At 35.2% G+C, this 20,532-nt stretch overlaps 1 protein-coding gene across 17 annotated transcripts in view; it reads right to left on the bottom strand.

Moving 5' to 3' along the window:
* The window catches only part of LRCH3 (leucine rich repeats and calponin homology domain containing 3), a 107,499-nt gene that overhangs the window by 47,168 nt on the left and 39,799 nt on the right, over window positions 1-20,532 (bottom strand). For all 17 annotated transcript variants that reach the window (XM_086401429.1, XM_086401477.1, XM_086401463.1 and 14 more), the window contains exons 2-6: window positions 14,296-14,440; window positions 12,581-12,707; window positions 12,021-12,126; window positions 8,580-8,716; window positions 7,251-7,360 (exon numbers count right to left, since the gene is read on the bottom strand). In XM_086401429.1, coding sequence (XP_086257555.1) covers window positions 7,251-7,360; window positions 8,580-8,716; window positions 12,021-12,126; window positions 12,581-12,707; window positions 14,296-14,440 — 625 coding nt within the window. The remainder of the gene's footprint in view (window positions 1-7,250; window positions 7,361-8,579; window positions 8,717-12,020; window positions 12,127-12,580; window positions 12,708-14,295; window positions 14,441-20,532) is intronic.

The raw sequence follows: 20,532 nt of genomic DNA, 5'->3' as shown, positions 1-20,532 counted from the left end.
TTGTCATGTCAGTGAATTCATCCTGGATGAATGAATTTATATGGTAAGTGTAGGTTTAACTTAAAAAACTGCCAATCTGTTTTCAAAAGTAGCTGAATCATTTTAAATTCCCAACAACAATATACTGGAGTTCCAGTTGCCAACACTGTATACTGCCAGTCATTAATTTTAGTTATTATTCTGATGGCTGTAAAGTCTGATGTTAATTTGTATTTCTCTGATGACTAGTGATATTTAATATTTTAATGTGCTTATTGGCTATTTATCTTCTTTTATGAAATGTATGTTCAAATCTTTGGCCCATTTAAATAAATATACAACATCAATAATCTTGAAAACAGTTTGCTAAGTAAAAGCCACAGACAAAACGCTATATATTTTATTTCATTTCTATGAAATTCTAGAAAAGGCAAATGACAGAGAGCTGACCAGTGACTGCCTGGGGCTGAGGGTGATTTTTAAAAAAATACGTATCTTGATTGTGTTGGTAGTTTTGTGACTGTACCCATTTACCAAAACTCACCAAATTGGACACTTAAAATGGGTAAATTTTATCTCAGTAAAGTTGTTTAAAAAATCGGCCAAACTAACTTTCCAAAATGGATGTTCTGATTTTACTTTTTTACAACTCAAATTACATTACATAAGTAACATAAGAGCACTGGTTGCTCCACATCCTTTCATTTGCTGTTGTCAGTCTTAATTTTATTCTTGTGGATATGCATTGTAACTTAATATGCATTTCAATGATGATTAATGATGTTAAGCACTTTTCTGTGTGCTTACTGATCAATTATGTATCTTTCTTTGTAAAGTTTATTCAAGACTTTTGTCCAGTTTTCAACTGGGTTGTTTGTCTTTTTAACATTAAGTTGCAGGCTTCTCTGGTGGCTTAGCTGGTAAAGAATCCACCTGCAATGCAGGAGGACCCTGGTTCGATCCCTGGGTTGGGAAGATCCCCTGGAGAAGGGCATGGCAACCCACTCCAGTATTCTTGCCTAGAGAATCCCCACGGACAGAGGAGCCTGGTGGGGTTGCAAAGAGTCAGATAGGACCGGCACATTCTTTATACACTCTGGATGGAAGTCTATTATTTTATATGTATTTTGCAAATAATTTCCCTCAGTCTGTGGCTTGCCTATTTTCTTAACAGTTTCTTTTCATAAATAGATGGTTTTACTTTTCATTAAATTGAGTTTATCATTTCTTTTTTAATGGTTATTTCTTTCTGTGTCCTCAGAAATCCTTGCATTCCCCAAGTCACAAAGATATTCTACATTTTCTTCTAAAGCTATAAAAGCTTTAGTTTTTGCTTGTTCTTAAACATAGTTTTAAAAAGTTAGCTTAATTTAAAGTCTAAAACATGACAAAACCTATGTTAAAAATTGGTCTGTTAGCATTTTATTTAATAAGATGGCCTAGACTGAAAAATAACTTTCAATGGTACAAATTTAAAACATGTAGTGTTCTTCTGGTACCAAATTTTGTATTCCATGTATTCTTACAGTTTGTGTACGTAACTTTAAAAAAGTTGCTATGTCACAATGAATCAGAATTTAAGGTACAGGGAAAGAGCAATGCATTTGAGGGACTTGCTTGGTGGTCCACTGGTAAAGTAATTAGCCTCCAATTAAAATAAATAAATTTATATTAAAAAATAAATAAATAAATAAAAGTTATGCACAACCATAAAAAAAAAAAGAATCCACCTTGCAATGCAGGGGTTTAAGTTCAATCCCTGGTCAGGGATCTAAGATCCCACGTCTTGGAGCAACTAAGCCCAAAGACCGCAACTACTGAGCCCACATGATGCAGTGAAGATCCTATGTGGTTCAGTGGTTAAGAATCTGCCTGCCAATGCAGGGGACACGAGTTCGATCCCTGGTCTGGGAAGATTCCTCATGCCTTGAGGCAACTAGGCCTATGTACCAAACTACTGAGCTCATGCTCCAGAGCCTACAAGCCGCAACTATTGAGCCCATGCACCTGGAGCCTGTAATACACAAAAGAAGTCACTGCAATGAGAAGCCCGCACATCACAACTAGAGAGTAGCTCTGTCCGCATGCAGCAACGAAGACCCATCACAGCCAAAAATAAATAGAAAAGTGCCCAATAGTACAAAGTTTCAGAGCTAGAACCAAGGCCTTCTAACTCCATGACTGCATTCTGAATAAATGCACTGATAACTACAATGCAATCTTATTAATCTGTACCTTAGTAAGAAAGGACATGAAAGTACAATGTCTCATTTGTTGGTGCAAGAGGAGCTGAAGGAAATATTTTTCTTTTATATACATAAATATATATACACATGCACAACATATATATTGATAAATACATATATATAAACTTATAGGATATTCTGAAATAATCACAAATACAGTAACATAACTCTGGAAAAATAGAAAATGCAGAGGATAATCTATTAGCATAATTAGGGATTATATAGGGATTGGAATATATTAGATCTGTAATTACGAATTCCTTTGAGAAACATGATATGTTTATGCTATCTAGACCTCCCATTTAGGAAAACTTTCTCTATTGACTCAAGCCTTCCTATATCTTTTAGCAAACACAAATCTCTTCCCAGGAATTTTTTATATCTGTTTTTTACAAGGAAAGTAATAAAGACTGCAATATTCAAAGAAATAAGGTGAAGACTTCTTAATCCTCAAAACTAAGGACAGAATCAGAGAGAAAAAGATTCTGTAACCAGCACTGCAGCCCTCAATCAAAGCTCACTGCTCAAAGAGGTAATGATGTTTCCTCCTTGGTTTCTTCAGGTGTGCCCTGTAATCATTACACATACACACACCCAGTAATCACTATTCATCTTCTCACACTCAAACCTCAAGGCAACAGCAGCAGTTTAATATTCCTACTCTGCTACTTCAGGAGAGAAAAACTTTTCCTTTGCAAGGGTTACTAACTCCTTGAGAAAATAAGTTAGTGTATATATAAAATAAAAACTACTTAAAAAAAAAAAAGATTAGTGTTATTTATTTACTTTTTTGCCCCGCACCTCATGGCATGTGGCATGTGGGATCTCAGTTCCCAGAAGGGGGATCAAACCCAAACCCTAGCAGTGGAAGAGCTGAGTCTTAACTCCTGGACTACCAGCAAAGTCCTCTAAAAGCTACTTTTTTTGTTGCTGTACATTTTTTTTTTAAACAGTACAGGAGTAGAAACTTTTAGAAATATTTAAATAGGAAAAACAAAACTTTCTTCTAGAGATAAGAAATAAGAGTTCCATATTTTAAGCAATGAAGTGAGGTAAGAGGAAAAAGAAATGAAAAGGAAATAATGGAGAAAATTTAAAAATTCTTGGTATTAGTGGTCTGGCTTTCCTCATATCTTCCCCACTGCCAAAATTCTTCCTCTAAGACAGACCTAGATCAGCACACTGTAAGACCTAATCTCCACCTCCCCCACCATCTTTTCGAAATCATTTTGTCTTAACACCACATACCTGCTTTTAGTCTTCTCAGAGTTAAAAGTGCTAGTACTGAGGATGTTCTGGTAGGAATATTTTATGCATATGCATAATTTCTCCCTGTACTTGTTTAAGTATACTAAATCAAAACAACTAGATTAAAGCTGGTGTTCCCAATGTCCTTCAGTCTATACAAATCTGCAGTCTAACAGCCAGACCAAAAAACTCCGAATATCATTACAAAGCTGCTTCTGAAGACTTTAGGCAGAGAAAGCTATATAGAAAACTATAAAACACTGGTGAAAGAAATCAAAGAGGACACTAATAGATGGAGAAATATACCATGTTCATGGATTGGAAGAATCAATATAGTGAAAATGAGTATACTACCCAAAGCAATTTATAGATTCAATGCAATCCCTATCACGCTACCAACAGTATTCTTCACAGAGCTAGAACAAATAATTTCACAATTTGTATGGAAATACAAAAAACCTCGAATAGCCAAAGCGATCTTGAGAAAGAAGAATGGAACTGAAGGAATCAACCTACCTGACTTCAGGCTCTACTACAAAGCCACAGTTATCAAGATAGTATGGTACTGGCACAAAGACAGAAATATAGATCAATGGAACAAAATAGAAAGCCCAGAGATAAATCCACACACCTATGGACACCTTATCTTTGACAAAGGAGGCAAGAATATACAATGGATGAAAGACAATCTCTTTAACAAGTGGTGCTGGGAAATCTGGTCAACCACTTGTAAAAGAATGAAACTAGAACACTTTCTAACACCATACACAAAAATAAACTCAAAATGGATTAAAGATCTAAACGTAAGACCAGAAACTATAAAACTCCTAGAGGAGAACATAGGCAAAACACTCTCTGACATACATCACAGCAGGATCCTCTATGACCCACCTCCCAGAATACTGGAAATAAAAACAAAAATAAACAAATGGGACCTAATTAACCTTAAAAGCTTCTGCACATCAAAGGAAACTATTAGTAAGGTGAAAAGACAGCCTTCAGAAAGGGAGACAATAATAGCAAATGAAGCAACTGACAAACAACTAATCTCAAAAATATACAAGCAACTCCTCCAGCTCAACTCCAGAAAAATAAACAACCCAATCAAAAAATGGGCCAAAGAACTAAATAGACATTTCTCCAAAGAAGACATACAGATGGCTAACAAACACATGAAAAGATGCTCAACATCACTCATTATCAGAGAAATGCAAATCAAAACCACTATGAGGTACCATTTTACACCAGTCAGAATGGCTGCGATCCAAAAGTCTACAAGTAATAAATGCTGGAGAGGGTGTGGAGAAAAGGGAACCCTCTTACACTGTTGGTGGGAATGCAAACTAGTACAGCCACTATGGAGAACAGTGTGGAGATTCCTTAAAAAACTGGAAATAGAACTGCCTTATGATCCAGCAATCCCACTGCTGGGCATACACACTGAGGAAACCAGAAGGGAAAGAGACACGTGTACCCCAATGTTCATCGCAGCACTGTTTATAATAGCCAGGACATGGAAGCAACCTAGATGTCCATCAGCAGATGAATGGATAAGAAAGCTGTGGTACATATACACAATGGAGTATTACTCAGCCATTAAAAAGAATACATTTGAATCAGTTCTAATGAGGTGGATGAAACTGGAGCCTATTATACAGAGTGAAGTAAGCCAGAAAGAAAAACACCAATACAGTATACTAACGCATATATATGGAATTTAGAAAGATGGTAACAATAACTCTGTATACGAGACAGCAAAAGAGACAGTGATGTATAGAACAGTCTTATGGACTCTGTGGGAGAGGGAGAGGGTGGGAAGATTTGGGAGAACGGCATTGCAACATGTAAAATATCATGTATGAAACGAGTTACCAGTCCAGGTTCAATGCACGATACTGGATGCTTGGGGTTAGTGCACTGGGACGACCCTGAGGGATGCTATGGGGAGGGAGGAGGGAGGAGGGTTCAGGATGGGGAACACATGTATACCTGTGGCGGATTCATTTTGATATTTGGCAAAACTAATACAATTTTGTAAAGTTTAAAAATAAAATAAAATTGTAGTTGGAAAGAAAAAAAAAAAGAAGTAAAACAAACAAAAAAAATTTTTAATTATATGTATTTCCCTTTATTGGGAAAATCTTAGCAGTATCTTAAGTAGCATTTTAGCATTTTCTTATCTCAGCATTTTCTTAAGCAGCACCAATTACTGTACAGTGCTAAAATATAGTAATAACTTAAAATTTACTAAAATATGAAGGGTAAAAAAAATAAATAAATAAAATAAAATATGAAGGGTACTTTACATATATGTCTGGTGATGTCAAACTGCTATGTTTCTAGAGCTTCATTGTTTTTATAAACCTTATTAAAATTATGAAATACCATATAAAATAAAAGAATACTTATAACTGACATAGCTTTTAAGGTATGGTGAGACACGAATACCTTTAAAGCCCCCTTATGTCTTCACTTGGAATCTTTCTCTCTTTCAGAATTTATCAGTAATTTGAATTTTGTTAATATGCATCTGCTTTTTACGGTTTTATTTTTTCCTTTGAATTATTTTTGTATTTTTAATATGTCTGCTTTTAGAAACTCTAATAAAATAGAAGTTTCTTCATCTGTTTTAAGTTAGGACACTGAGAAGGTTAGGACTGTGCTTTTATGTAAAATGTGACAAATTCTATGGGAATGCCTAAAGGGTTCTCTTGAGTAAAGTTTATTAATATTATTACACCTTCACTGAGATATCTATTTTGCCTGTTTAAAGACTTTATGAATTTAATTCCTGTTACTTAAGACTGCTGTAATGGTTGGGAATGCCAAGAAAATGCCTTTGTAAAAGTCTGATGCTATATGCAGCTGAGGGATTCACAGACTTAAAAGATCCCAAAATGACATTCAGTCAGTCAGTTCAGTCGCTCAGTCGTGTTCGACTCTGCAACCCCATGAATCGCAGCACGCCAGGCCTCCCTGTCCATCACCAACTCCCAGAGTTCACTGAGACTCATGTGCATTGAGTCGGTGATGCCATCCAGCCATCTCATCCTCAGTCGTCCCCTTTTCCTCCTGCCCCCAATCCCTCCCAGCATCAGAGTCTTTTCCAATCAGTCAACTCTTCGCATGAGGTGACCAAAGTACTGGAGTTTCAGCTTTAGCATCATTCCTTCCAAAGAAATCCCAGGGCTGATCTCCTTCAGAATGGACTGGTTGGATCTCCTTGCAGTCCAAGGGACTCTCAAGAGTCTTCTCCAACACTACAGTTCATGGCCATCAAATCTAACACCTTCACTCCCTTTGTGAAAAATGCAGCCCAGAAAGTTTGAATGAGTTGCCTTAAGTTATAGAGTTAGTTAAAAGGAGAGCCAAGGTTAGTTAGTATTAAAGTCACTTAGACCAGCAGTTTTCAACTGAGGACCTCTCAGAGGATATTTGGTAATAACTAGAGACACCTTTGTTTGTTACGTTGGGAAGGTGCTACAGAAGCCAGGGAAGCTGTTGAGTATCTTCCAGTGTACGGGACAGGTCCTCACCACAAATAATTATCTATTTCGAAATATCCACAGTGCTGAGGTTAAGAAACCCTGACTTAGAACTATACTTGGTCACATCTATGTAATCTATTTTTTACTTAATATAAGCATTCTGAGAAAAATAACGTTAAAATAGGTTATTTTGCTTTGGTTAAACAAACCGTCAGACAAATTTAAGGGTCCCATTTATTTGCTTCTCCGTGAGATAGAAAATAATAAATGAAGAATACAATATACTCACCAGGAGCCAAAACCCATGGGTCTCCTATCATAATCTGGCAGATCTGGAGCAATCTTACAAGCCTGCATGTTCAGGTATTTAAATATGTGGATTTTGCCTTTTATACATATCTAAGTAAAGTAACATATAGAAACAAATTATTATTCATCTGAAATATATGTGTATCCAAACCTTTTTTCCTTCTGCTTCTTTTATTTTTTTTAATTTTAAATTTACTTATTTTTTTAACTGAAGGAGCCCCTGCCTTTTAAATCACAATCAGCTTTTTATTTAATGTATATTGGAAATAGAAGGTATTTCTATTAAGTATGTACGGTAATATTAAAAATTAATTCATTATAACACATTATATCATTTGTTACCTTAGGTATTTAAGTGATATAAATGTAGGGTTTTGTTTTCTAGTCACTAATAAGTTTTAGTAACATAGTATACATAATTCATGATTATAAACACTGTTAGAATACCAAGTAAACTTATATTGACTAGTTAGGCACAGTCAGAGATTTAAAGCATTGCTCCCCATGGATTCTACTGGCAACTTTTGTTTTTAGAAATCCAACAATCATGCACAATTATGTGTTCAATCCTACTTCCTGTAAGAAAGAAAAGCAGGAAATGATTAAATATTAAAGTCATATATAGTTCTGTTGCCACCTATTTATTTCTGTCCTACAAATCAACATATAAACTCTTTAGGGATATGAGACCTTTCTGTAGTTAATGAAGTTTACTCAAACACTTTAACAGCTGCCATATAGACACTTGTACAAGGGTGAATCAACTGCAGAGTAAGGAAAGCTACGGTGAAAAATATAAGACAAAAAGCTTTTTAGATTGTGGAATGTCTAAAATCTGTATGTAAAGCTACCTTATAACAACTTCATTAAGTAGGTTCATTTCAGTCCAAACTGACTCAATGAGGAACTTAAGATTTTAGAAAACAGGAAGGTACAAAGACAACAGTCATGAGAAATACGCTGATGATCTTTAATTCTGTAAACTGAGTATCTTGTCTGTAGCATTTACATTGTCTTCATTTAAGTTTTACTAGAAAGAAATAACTCAAACTTAATTGGAAAAAAAAAACTTTAAGGAAGAACCCTTCAAATGTGAAAAAGTCAATTTAGTGAAAGGAAAAACATTTTTGGAACATTACATATCTCCCATTTCATTTACTTCAAGGCTTTTAAAGAATACATACGAGTGTGAATTTATTTTAAAAGAACTTAATCTCTGACAAAAAGTAAATACATATAACTTACAACTTTTAAACTTTATCCTTTGTCCAAAAAGTTTATAACATACTTCAAATCAACTGTGGTTTACCTGTGCAGGAGGAGATTGTAGTGGATTGTTATCTAGGGTGATCATCTGCAGGTGCCTGAGATTCCGGTAACAGACAGGAATTGTTGTAATTTTGTTGCAGGAAAAGTCTAACCTTATCAAAGGCAACTCTGCTAGTTCTGCAGGGAAGTAAGGTGGAAATAAACAATGATATTTCAAAGCTAGACATTTTTTTCTTCATGAGCTTCTATCTAAATATAATTGATTTAACCTAAGTATTTACATCCATCCTTTCTTAGTGATTAACTGATATATAGCAAAGTGTCATAAAATGAAATCTAGGTGCTTAGGGATGTTAATATTAATGAAAAGCAAACTATTTGACCCCTTATGTTGTTGCTGCTGTTCAGTTGCTCACTCGTGTCTGACTCTTTGCAACCCCATGGACTACAGCATGCCAGGCTTCCCTGTCCATCACCAACTCCCAGAGTTTGCTTAAACTCATGTCCATTGAGTTGGTGATGCCATCCCATCATCTCATCTTTTGATACCCTCTTCTCCTCCTGCCCTCAATCTTTCCTAGGATCAGGGTTTTTTTTCCAATGAATTGGCTCTTCGATCAGGTGGCTGAAGTATTGGTACTTCAGCATTAGTCCTTCCAGTGAATATTCTGGTTTGATTTCCACTCTGTTCAAGGGACTCTCAAGAGTCTTCTCCAGCACTACAGTTCGAAAGCATCAATTCTTTGGCGCTCACCTTTTCTTATAGTCCAACTCTCACTTCCGTACATGACTACTGGAAAAACCATAGCTTTGACTAGACCAACCTTTGTCAGCAAAGTGATGTCTCTGCTTTTGAATATGCTGTCTAGGTTTATCATAGATTTTCTTCCAAGGAACAAGTTTCTTTTAATTTCATGGCTGCATTCACTGTTTGCAGTGATCTTGGAGTCCAAGAAAATAAAGTCTGTCACTGTTTCCACTTGTTCCCATTCTATTTGTCATGAAGTGATGGGACTGGATGCCATGATCTTCTTTTTTTGAATGTTGAGTCTTAAGCCAGCTTTTTTCACTCTCCTCTTTCATCTTCATCAAGAGGCTCTTTAGTTCCTCTTCACTTTCTGCCATTAGGGTGGTGTCATCTGCATATCTGAGGTTATTGATATTTCTCCTGGCAATTTTGATTCCAGCTTGTGATTCTCCCAGCCCAGCATTTCACATGATGGACTCTGCATATAAGTTAAATAAGCAGGGTGACAATATACAGCCTTAACATACTCCCTTCCCAATTTTGAACCAATCCGCTGTTCCATGTCCAGTTCTAACTGTAGCTTCTTGACCTGCATACAGGTTTCTCAGGAGGCAGGTAAGGTGGTCTGGTATTCCCATCTCTTTAAGAATTTTCCACAGTTTGTTATGATCCACACAAAGGCTTTAGCCTTTAGTGAAGCAGAAGTAGATTTTTTTTTTAAATTCCCTTGCCCTTCCTATGACCCAACAGATGTTTTCAATTTGATCTCTGGTTCCTCTGCTTTTTCTAAATCCAGTTTGAACATCTGGAAGTTCTTGGTTCACACAGTGATGAAGCCTAGCTGCAAGGATTTTGAGCATTACCTTGCTAATATTTTAAATGAGTGCAATTGTGCAGTAGTTTGAACATTCTTTGGCATTGTCTTTCTTTGGAATTAGAATGAAAACTGACCTTTTCTAGTCCTGTGGCCACTGCTGAGTTTTCCAAATTTGCTGGCATATTGAGTATAGCACTTTAACAGTATCATCTCTTAGGATTTGAAATAGCTCAGCTGGAATTCTACCACCTCCACTAGTTTTGTTCGTAGTAATGCTTCCTAAGGCCCATGTGACTTCACACTCCATGATATCTGTCTCTAGGTAAGTGATCACACCATCATGATTATCCAGGTCATTAAGATCTTTTTCGTACAGTTCTTCTGTATATTCTTGCCACCTCTTCTTAATATATTCTGCTTCTTTTAGGTCCATATCGTTTCTGTCCTTTACTCTGCCCAACTGTGCATGAAATGGTGACCCCTTATAGAACAACAGAAAGTCTTAGAAACTGGGTCTGATACCACAGAAAGGTGGGAATAACAAAAGGATCAGATGACAATCTGTATAAAAACAAGTTAGATGCATAGGTTTTCAATCCCAACTATGCATGCTGCTTTCCATTCACAACAGGAATCAACAAGTTATCCTTTAGTGAAACTGAATTGAAAGCCTCAAGGACTGCACAATGGAAAGTTAGGATGAGTTGCCTGCTAAAAATGGAGGATTTAAGTGAAAGTCTACACATTTAGTGACAAGACCTCAGCACTTTGCTACCCAACCTCACCCCATTAGTTAGTTAGGAAGATACACAATGTAGAAGAAAGAAAACATCTTTCTCTGGACAAACTATATAGTCCCATACAAAAGGCCTTTAGATGCTGATATAGTTTCCTCCAGTAAAATATCCAGCTTACTGCTTAATACAATTTCTTCCCAGTATACTTGAAATTTCTAATTAGCTTTGTATAAATGGTATATGACCCACAAACATTTAGAAGAGCTTTCAACATATAAGAGAGAAATCAAAATATGCAAAACAAAGGAAAAAAATGAGTGCAGGAAAAAACAGGTTTACAGGAAACAGAAGAAAACTCTGAAAACTAGAACTAATGTCTCCAATTTCAGAAAAATAAAATACTAAATTACTGAAAAAGGAAAGCATTTTGTTTTTAAATCAGCAAAAAGTAAGGGTTCTTAGAGATGAAAAATTAGATGGCAGAAATTAAAAATTCAGAAGAATGGTTAGACTATAAATGGTTGAACTGTTACCACATGGTTAAACAAAATGACAAAGAAATGAACAATAAAAAAGATAAGAAAACCATAAGATCAATTAAGAGTCCACTATCCAATTAACAAAAATTCTCAAAAGAGAAAACAGGAATCAGAAGATAGGAAATTATCAAACAGATATAAAACAATTTCTCAAAATGAATGATGTGAATCTCTGGTGCAGGAAGAATCACTGCAGATGGTGCCTGCAGCCATGAAATTAAAAGACGCTTGCTTTTTGCAAGAAAAGCTATGACAAACCTAGACAGCGTATTAAAAAACAGACATCACTTTGCCAACAAAGGTCTGTCTAGTCAAAGCTATGTTTTTCCAGTAATCATGTATATGATTTATCAAAAACATGTGAAATTTCTCTTAAGTAGTTATACCAAATGAAACTTCCAGAGACCCTACGTTATCAGTTAACATGATCTATAATTACTATCACTACTCAATAGTTATTAGAGCTTTTCAATGAAAAGTCTAGCTTTTAAAATCTATAACAGAACAGATAACATGTATTAAATAAATCATTACATCTCAAACACTTGCTGTAACTTTTATACATTTGTGATGTGCACATCAGTCTGAGAGATAAAATAAAAAGGCAAAAAAACAAAACAACTGTTTCACAGTTTCTTACCTTCAGGCAAACGTACTAAGTGATTTCTTCTTACATTAAGGTCTCTCAAGGCCTCCAAATTACCAATTTGGGAAGGTATTGTTTGAATTTCATTGCAGCTCACATCCTATTTCAAAAACATACAAAGTAAAGAACTGTACTGATATTACAAACTTGCCAGCTTTAAACTATCTGCAAAATGAGGTTTGGACAACATAATACCCACCGGTTGTAAAAAATACTATGATTCTTTGTCCAGGAATAATTCCACAGTTTGTACTAGAATTTGATTTTTAAAATGTATATAGGCTTTTGACTGACAGAAGCAGTGACAGATTTTATTTTCTTGGGCTCCAAAATTACTGCTGGCAGTAACTGCAGCCATGAAATTAAAAGATGCTTGCTCCTTGGAAGGAAAGCTATTATAAACTTAGACAGCATATTAAAAACTAAAGACATCACTGTGTCAACAAAGGTCCATATAGTCAAAGCTATGGTTTTTGTCGGCAAAGTGATATTTCTGCTTTTTAATATACATACATATATACATAAAACAATCAAAAAATGAAATATTCACTTACAAGTTCCGTTAAATGTCTGAGATGTCCAATTTCTTCTGGAAGTGAGACCAATTTGTTATTACTAGCAATTAAGACTTTCAATGGTAACTCACACAAGTGTACCGGCAATGTTGACAGTTGGTTCCGACTAAATGGGTAAGCAGAAAAAGAACTAAGTCAGAGCCCAACACTCAGGGAGAAAAATTGCCATCTTTCTCATTCTACACTCAGTATAATAACAACTGTAAATCTTACAAGAAAGAAACAGGATATTAGATTTGAGTTTGAAAAAACAGATTTGAGTTCAAGTTTGTCACTTGTCAGCTTTGTTTTTTAGGCAAAGCATTTAATTAATCTGCATCTTACACAGATTCCTCAACTGTAAATCACAGGGTTTACAGGACTCTTGCACCATAAAACTCCTTAGCAAATAATGAAAAGTCTCATAAACAAATCATATTATTGTATTACAGTTAAATTTATACAAGAAAAAATTATTTTAAAATAGGGTAGATAACTAGCATCCTCTCCTCTTCTTTCCAAAGAGTTATAAACATTAAAAGTATTTGTCATTTACTTGCCTCATCATTACAGCATTATAACCAAATGTATATAAACAAACCAAATATAGTTCTATGGGAAAAAATGGACAGATTGTGATTTTAGACATATCATACTGACTGAAGTATAGATAAGAAATCTTTTATCTAAACAAAAGTATACAAATCAGAACTGGAAGTAAAAAATACATCATAAGGATAAAAATAAGTTAAAATTTTCCTTATGCATATTTAACATCTTAATCCTTAGTAACAATTGCCCCCATTTGTAAGATCTTTTGATGATTTTATTAACTGATCATGAGCCATTAAAACTTCTAATATCTAATAATTAGACATTCACATACAAAGCTGTCTACTAGTTCTACTTTTATAAGAAAAAACTGAAATAAGTAAATATCTGAGAGCAAAAATGAGTTTTAGAAATATATAAACTATACATTAAAATGATTACATATAAAAAATATTTCCAAAGGATATTTCTTAACAAGGGGAAAAATTTATTTAAAAATTCGACTAAAGGCCTAGAAAAAAAGGAAAAATTCATCTGTTAATTCAGACACATTTTGATGGATTTCCTTTACTTTTCTAAATTTATTTTCTCCAGTCAACATTTATAACTTTTTATAATGAAATAACAAAAGAAGTCTTGTAAGATGTGAAACAATGGAGTAGATGAGTTAAATAAATGCATTTATATGTTCAGAACTTAGTATACAAAAATACATAATCACAAAAATCAAAATAATTTCAGATCTACCATTCTTATTTGATGAAATTTATTTGAAAATGTAATTGGAGAACCACTGCTACAAAACAATTAGGGTAACAGCTCTTATTAGAGTTTGTTAACTATTGCAAAGGCAAAGACAAAAGGAGAAACTAGAGGGACCCAGAAAATACTGTTAATTTAGCCTAAAAACATGAAGAGATATTGCTGATATAAACAGATGATGTAATTTTTTTTTAAAGTATCATTTCTATTTTTTGGCTGCAAAGAATGCAAGATTTTAGTTCCCTGACCAGGCATGAAACCTGCGCCCCTTGAAATGGAAGCATGGGGTTCTAGCCACCGGACCACGACAGGGAATTCCTCAGATAACGTTAACTTTAGTGAAAGGGAAGAGGAAAATTGAAAACACCACACAAAACTAAAATTTAAAAAAAAGTTCTTACCTAATATTTAAGAAAGTTAGTGCTTGTAGGTTTAGAATTGCCTCTGGTACATATCGAATACAATTTTGGTATAAATTGAGATTCTCAAGAGAAACGAAGTGACATGCTTCTATGGGAATTTCTGAGAGGCGATTTCGTGACAGATCTGAAACAAGCAATTTTAAAATCAATCCCTGGAACTTATTTTATAAAAATTTTAAACAAAAAGTAGGTTTCATAATTGTTAGAATCTCCCAGAGTTCCTATTGTGGAGTTTGTTCCAGAGTAAACATTCAAATATTAACTGATTGAATAAACCAGCTTAACATATGCCTCTACATCTGTTGCTGGAAAATGCTGGTTCCTTTTGGGTGTCACTCAATTGGGTCTGACTCTTTGGGACCCCATAGACATGTAGCCCACCAGGTTCCTCTGTCCATCGAATTCTCCAGGCAAGAATACTCAAGTGGGTTGTCATGCCCTTCTCCAGGGGATCTTCCCGACCAAGGAATCGAATCCAGGTCTCCCATATTGCAGGCAGATTATTTTATAGTCTGAGCCACCAGGGAAGCCCTGTTGGTTACTTTTGAGTCTCCATAAATACTAAATGGGCTTCCCAGGTGGCCTGAATGGTAAAGAGCCTCCTGCCAATGCAGGAGATGTAACAGATGGGGGTTCGAATCCTGAGACAGGAAGATCCCCTGGAGGAGGGCATGGCAACCCACTTTAGTATTCCTGCCTGGAGAATCCCATGGATAGAGAAGCCTGTTGGGCAACAGTCCATGGGGTCTCAAAGAGTTCAGACATGTGCCAGACAGAAGCGACCTGGCACACACACACAAATACTAAAAAGATAAAACCATTATTCTTTGCAAGTAACATAAATTCCAAGGAATATCAGCCTACAAATCACATCACAGATCATGCTAAGTATCAAATATCCTAGAAAACAAACGGATCCCTAAAATCCACATTCCCAAAAGCACAGACAACATCCTGAAGTTTTCTGAAAAATGAAGAAAAACAAAACAAAATAAAATACTGTCTCTTTATCAGTCAAAAAGTATCAGGGTCATATCAAAAGGACTCAGGAAACATCTCTGCTCCCACTGGCCAAAGATGAGACAATTTGAGATTCAGTAAAGACAATAAATGCAGCAGACTGCAATCTATAACATGCTACTGAATTATAGGAGTTTAAAATAAAACACTCCCCCAAAGATGATAAAGAACCAATTCATTATCTTGTAAGCTGACAAAGGGGAAAAAACCAAACATTTACCTTATCTTCTTTTGTAAACCAGTAGTACACTTTGCACTATGTTCCGTGTGTGTGCGTGCGTGCGTGCACTGTGCTGTGCTTAGTGGGTCAGTCCTGCCTGACTCTTTGTGACCCCAGGCTCCATCTATGGGGATTCTCCAGGCAAGAAGACTGGATTGGGTTGCTATGCCCTCCTCCAGGGGATCTTCCCAACCCAGGGATCAAATCCAGGTCTCCCGCATTGCAGGTGGATTCTTTATCATCTGAGCCACCAGGGAAGCCCATATATATATATACACACACACACACACACACATATATATATATACACACACACACACACATACATACATACACACACACACACATGCCCATATATATATATGTAACTTGACATATATCTCCTTTTTCAGATTCTTTTCCACTAGAGTTTATTACAGGATATTGAACATAGTTCCCTGTGCTGTTACAGTAAGACCTTGTTTATTTTGTATATAGTAGTCTGTATCTGCTAATTCCAAACTCCTAATTTATCCCCACCTCCTTCCTGTCCTTTGCTCTTGGTAGCCATAAATCTATCCTCTATGTCTGAAGTCTGTTTCTGTTTTGTAAACAAGTTCATCTGTATCACTTTTTACAATTCCATAAATAAGTGATATCATATGATATTTGTCTTTCTCTGTCTGACTTCCTTCACTTAGTATGATAATCACTAGATCCATCTATGTTGCTGCAGATGGCATTATTTCCTCCTTTTTTACAGCTGAGTAATATTTCATTGTATACGTATGTACCACATCTTTATCCATTCATCTGTCAAGAGACATTTATGTTGCTTCCATGTCTTGGCTATTGTAAATACTGCTGCTATGAACACTAAAGCGCATGTATCTTTTCAAATTAGAATATTCTCCAGATACATGCCCAGGAGTGGAATTATTGGATCATTCTGTTTTGTTCTGTTTGTTAAACTTGTCATGTATCTCTTCAAATAGCTCTATTTCATTGAAGTTGCTTTTTTCTAGATGTAATCCTTATTCATCCTTTCTCTTGCTGCTAGAGTTCCTTTAAGTGAATTATTTTCCTTTGCCAATTCATGGTTTGCCTCATCCTTGGAGCTCAGATCAAACTGCTGGAGCACCTTCAATGGCATTTTACACCAAAATAGTGAAACAACCTCTACGGTGCACTGGAACTAAGCTTTCCATCTGGGGCAGTTCTTTGTGACCCCATGGCTCCTCTGACTATGGAATTCTTCAGGTAAGAATACTGGAGTGGGTAGCCATTCCCTTTTCCAGGGGATCTTCCCAACCCAGGGATTGAACCCACGTCTCCTGTATTGGCAGGCAGATTCTTTACCACTGAATTATCTGGGAAGCCCATGTGAGTTTGACAAGAATGTTTATTCTACAATTGGAACAATGTTTTGGTTATATCTATTAGGTCATATTTATTTAACTGCATTGTTTAAGGTGCATCCTTACTGATTTATTTTTTGGTCAGTTTTTTGTATCAACTGCTGAGAGAGAAGGGTATATTACAGTGTTTCATTTTTATTGCTATCTTGTCTATTTCTCTGTATAATTATTTAACCCTTTCCTTATGTATTTTGGAGTTTTGGGTTTAGGTACCCCCAAAATTTTAAATTACTATCTTCTGACTCATTGGAAAAGACCCTGATGCTGGGAAAGATTGAAGGCAGGAGGAGAAGAGGACGAAAGAGGATGAGATGGTTGGATGGCATCACTGACTCGATGGACATGGGTTTGGGTGGATTCCGGGAGTTGATGATGGACAGGGAGGCCTGGTGTGCTGTGGTTCATCGGGTTGCAGAGTCGGACACGACTGAGCGACTGAACTGAACTGAAAAATCAAACTTTTTATAACTCCTAAGTTACTACTCCTTTTATTCCTAGTACAGTTACTTGCTTTGAAATCTCTTCTTTTGGTTGGTTTGTTGGACTGACTTTAATGTGACTCCCATGATCCCTATTAACACCCTGTATAATATCCCTTTTTCCACTTGACTGTAGGTGGGCCTTCAAAAGTAACCAACTTGCTCCTAACCAATAGAATATTGCAAACATGATGTGATGCCATTCCTGTGGTTATGATTCTCTTATCCAATCTGTTCTATCTCTGTTGCCAACTTTGAAGAAGTAAGTTGCTGCAAACTCTATAGTTTCAAGGAAATAAATTCTGCCAACAACCTGAGGGAGCGTGGAAGCAGATTCTTCCCTACTCACACCTCAAGATGAGAATTCAATCTAGATCAACACCTTGCAGTAGACCAGGCTAAGGTGTGCCTAGACTCCTGATCCAAAGAAACCAGGAAGAGCTGCTAAATTTGTGATAATTTGTTATATAGCACAGAAAACTAACAATCAATATTTCTACAGAGTACTTTTTCCTGTTTTTTAGTTTCGAACTTTTTGGATTATTACACTTTGAACATGTTTCTTATAAACAACCTATAGGTAGATTTTCTTTCTTTTTATTGTCTGACAATCTTAATATTTTAACTGAAACACTCTATATTTAACATTATCACCTAATCAATACACTTCCCTGGTGTCTTAGATGGTAAAGAATCTGCCTGCAATGCGGGAGACCTGGTTCGATCCCTAGGTCAGGAAGACTCCCTAGAGAAGGAAATGGCAACCCATTCCAATATTCTTGCCTGGAAAATTCCATGGACAGAGGAGCCTGGTGGACTACGGTCCACAGGGTCACAAAGAGTTGGACAAGACTGAGGAACTAACAAGGAGACCCAATCAATATATTTGAACTTTTTAAAGGGCCATGTTATTTATGAAAGATGTAGTTCATTGCCCTTTGAGTATCTATGCTCTTTCCTTCTTTCTTACTATAAGAATCTCAACTGTATTCAAAACAGCAAAGTCTCCTCAGCTAGACTACTAATACTTCCAATTTTATTAATCATTAAAGTTCAAAAGAAGGAAATAAAGGCTGAAATAAAAATTTAACCATATTTGACTTGGTAACTAAATTGATATAGGAAATTCTCATGTTATAGGCAGTGTCCTGAGTTTGTATGTAAACTGAATGCTCTGAAACTACCTCATGTGTTTCCACAGAGGTAAAAAAGACTTCTGAGCTTCTGAGGACTAACTTCACATACAATGCCACTGAAATGTTACATATGTGCAAATACACTCTTTTTGCAGTATTTCCTTTCTCAGTACATGATGCTTTTATTTATCCAATTGCTTAAGTCAGGATTCTGGAAGCATCTTGACACCTTTCTCTGTCCCCCTGCCCCCCAATATAATCTTATCAACAAACACTCAATTTCTTGGTTCAAATAAATTGTGAGCCCAACCATTTTTCTTCATCTCTTCTGTCACTGCCTCTTAGGACTGTTCTAAGAATAAAATCAAATAATGCACAGAAAATTATTTCATATACTTCAAAATTATTTCATTATTTTCATATAAAATGCAAAGAGGCACACACATAAAGCTATCTTCATAAGGTTGACAGCAATACAGCGAAAATACCATCATCTCACCAATTACAAGGTATTGTAAATATAAATATAGCAGATAAATATAAATTAGGAATAAAATATATTTCATATATTTTCAAATATATATGAAATTCAAATAAAGTATATTTCATATACTTCAAAATTATTTCATTATTTTCATATAAAATGCAAAGAGGCACACACATAAAGCTATCTTCATAAGGTTGACAGCAATACAGTGAAAATATCACCACCTCACCAATTACAAGGTATTATAAATTATAAATATAGCAGATAAATGTAAATATAAATATAGCAATAAAATATAGCAGAGTACAATAAAATAATTTATGATCTTTGGTCACCAAAAAGAATACTGCTTTCAGTATACTTAATTTAAAAAGCATAAAGGTAGAAAACACTTATTTGAAGATTTACATTAAAATGCTTAACAGTTTCCTTATCTTTCAGTGAGGTTAAATAAAGAGAGGTTGCTATATTTTTGTATCACTAGAGTAAATTTGATTTCACACATATAGATAAGACTAGTTATTCCCACATGAGCCCTCTAAATTTCCATCTCTGTGTCAATGTAGTCAGTTGTAGGCTGTTTTCCAGACTGCATGCTCAACTGAGATTTGCCAAGTATTATAAAAAGCCATAAACTGGATAATAAGCAACTCTGCAAATTAAGCTATTAAGTTACTTCTACATATCATATCCTGAATGTGGCCTTGGTCTTAATATGAGCCGACAACTATACCACCCTGGCACAGCTCCTGGATGTATTATTCAGTTGAACAAAGCAGAAAAAGCCTATTTTGGCCTGATAAAAAATATGAAAAAACTTTTAGCTAAAAAAATGTATTATGGCAGCTTCAGATAAGTAAAAGAAATATTTCAATGGAAAAAGTTTTAAAACATATTGCTTGCAATGAAATGCTGATTTTCCTTATTTATAAAAAAAAGTTACCCTCAAAGTTAAACTCATTTCAAATATACAAGTTTAAAAATACTATGTTAAAGAAAAAAGTCTAAAACAATGTAAAGAGAATCTTCAATATTATAGGGGGGTGCACGAGAATGATCACTCTAGATTCACATGGTGAATGTTTAAAGAGTAGGGAAAAGGTCTGCTTTGTTCAACTCTGTATAAGTTGGCACTTAGTAGTGCCACAGTACATAGCATATAATAGCACTCAATATTTATTCAAAAAAAGACCAAATAAATGAATGAAACAAAAACTGTGGAATAAGAATAAAGAATCCTGTCTTCCATCTATAGAGCTTCATCTATGGTAAGGCATAATTAATATACTGAAAAAGGACAAAATTACAATTTTATCTTTATTTTTTTGTTTTTAAGAAACACTACATAACCTGGATTGAAAATAATTTCTAAAGAAGTACATTTTAGATAAAATGAATCAATTCCAACCCTTGAGGGAAAAACTATTATGTGTATCAAACCATAAATAGGTATTTATAATTTTTAAAAAGTTAAGAT

This window comes from Bos grunniens, chromosome 1 (genome assembly GCF_055505025.1).
Source record: "Bos grunniens cultivar Pamir isolate PY7600 chromosome 1, Bosgru_T2T1.0, whole genome shotgun sequence".
NCBI lineage: Eukaryota > Metazoa > Chordata > Mammalia > Artiodactyla > Bovidae > Bos > Bos grunniens.
The sequence above is the reverse complement of the archived record's forward strand: the minus strand, read 5'-3'. Positions and strand labels throughout refer to the sequence as shown.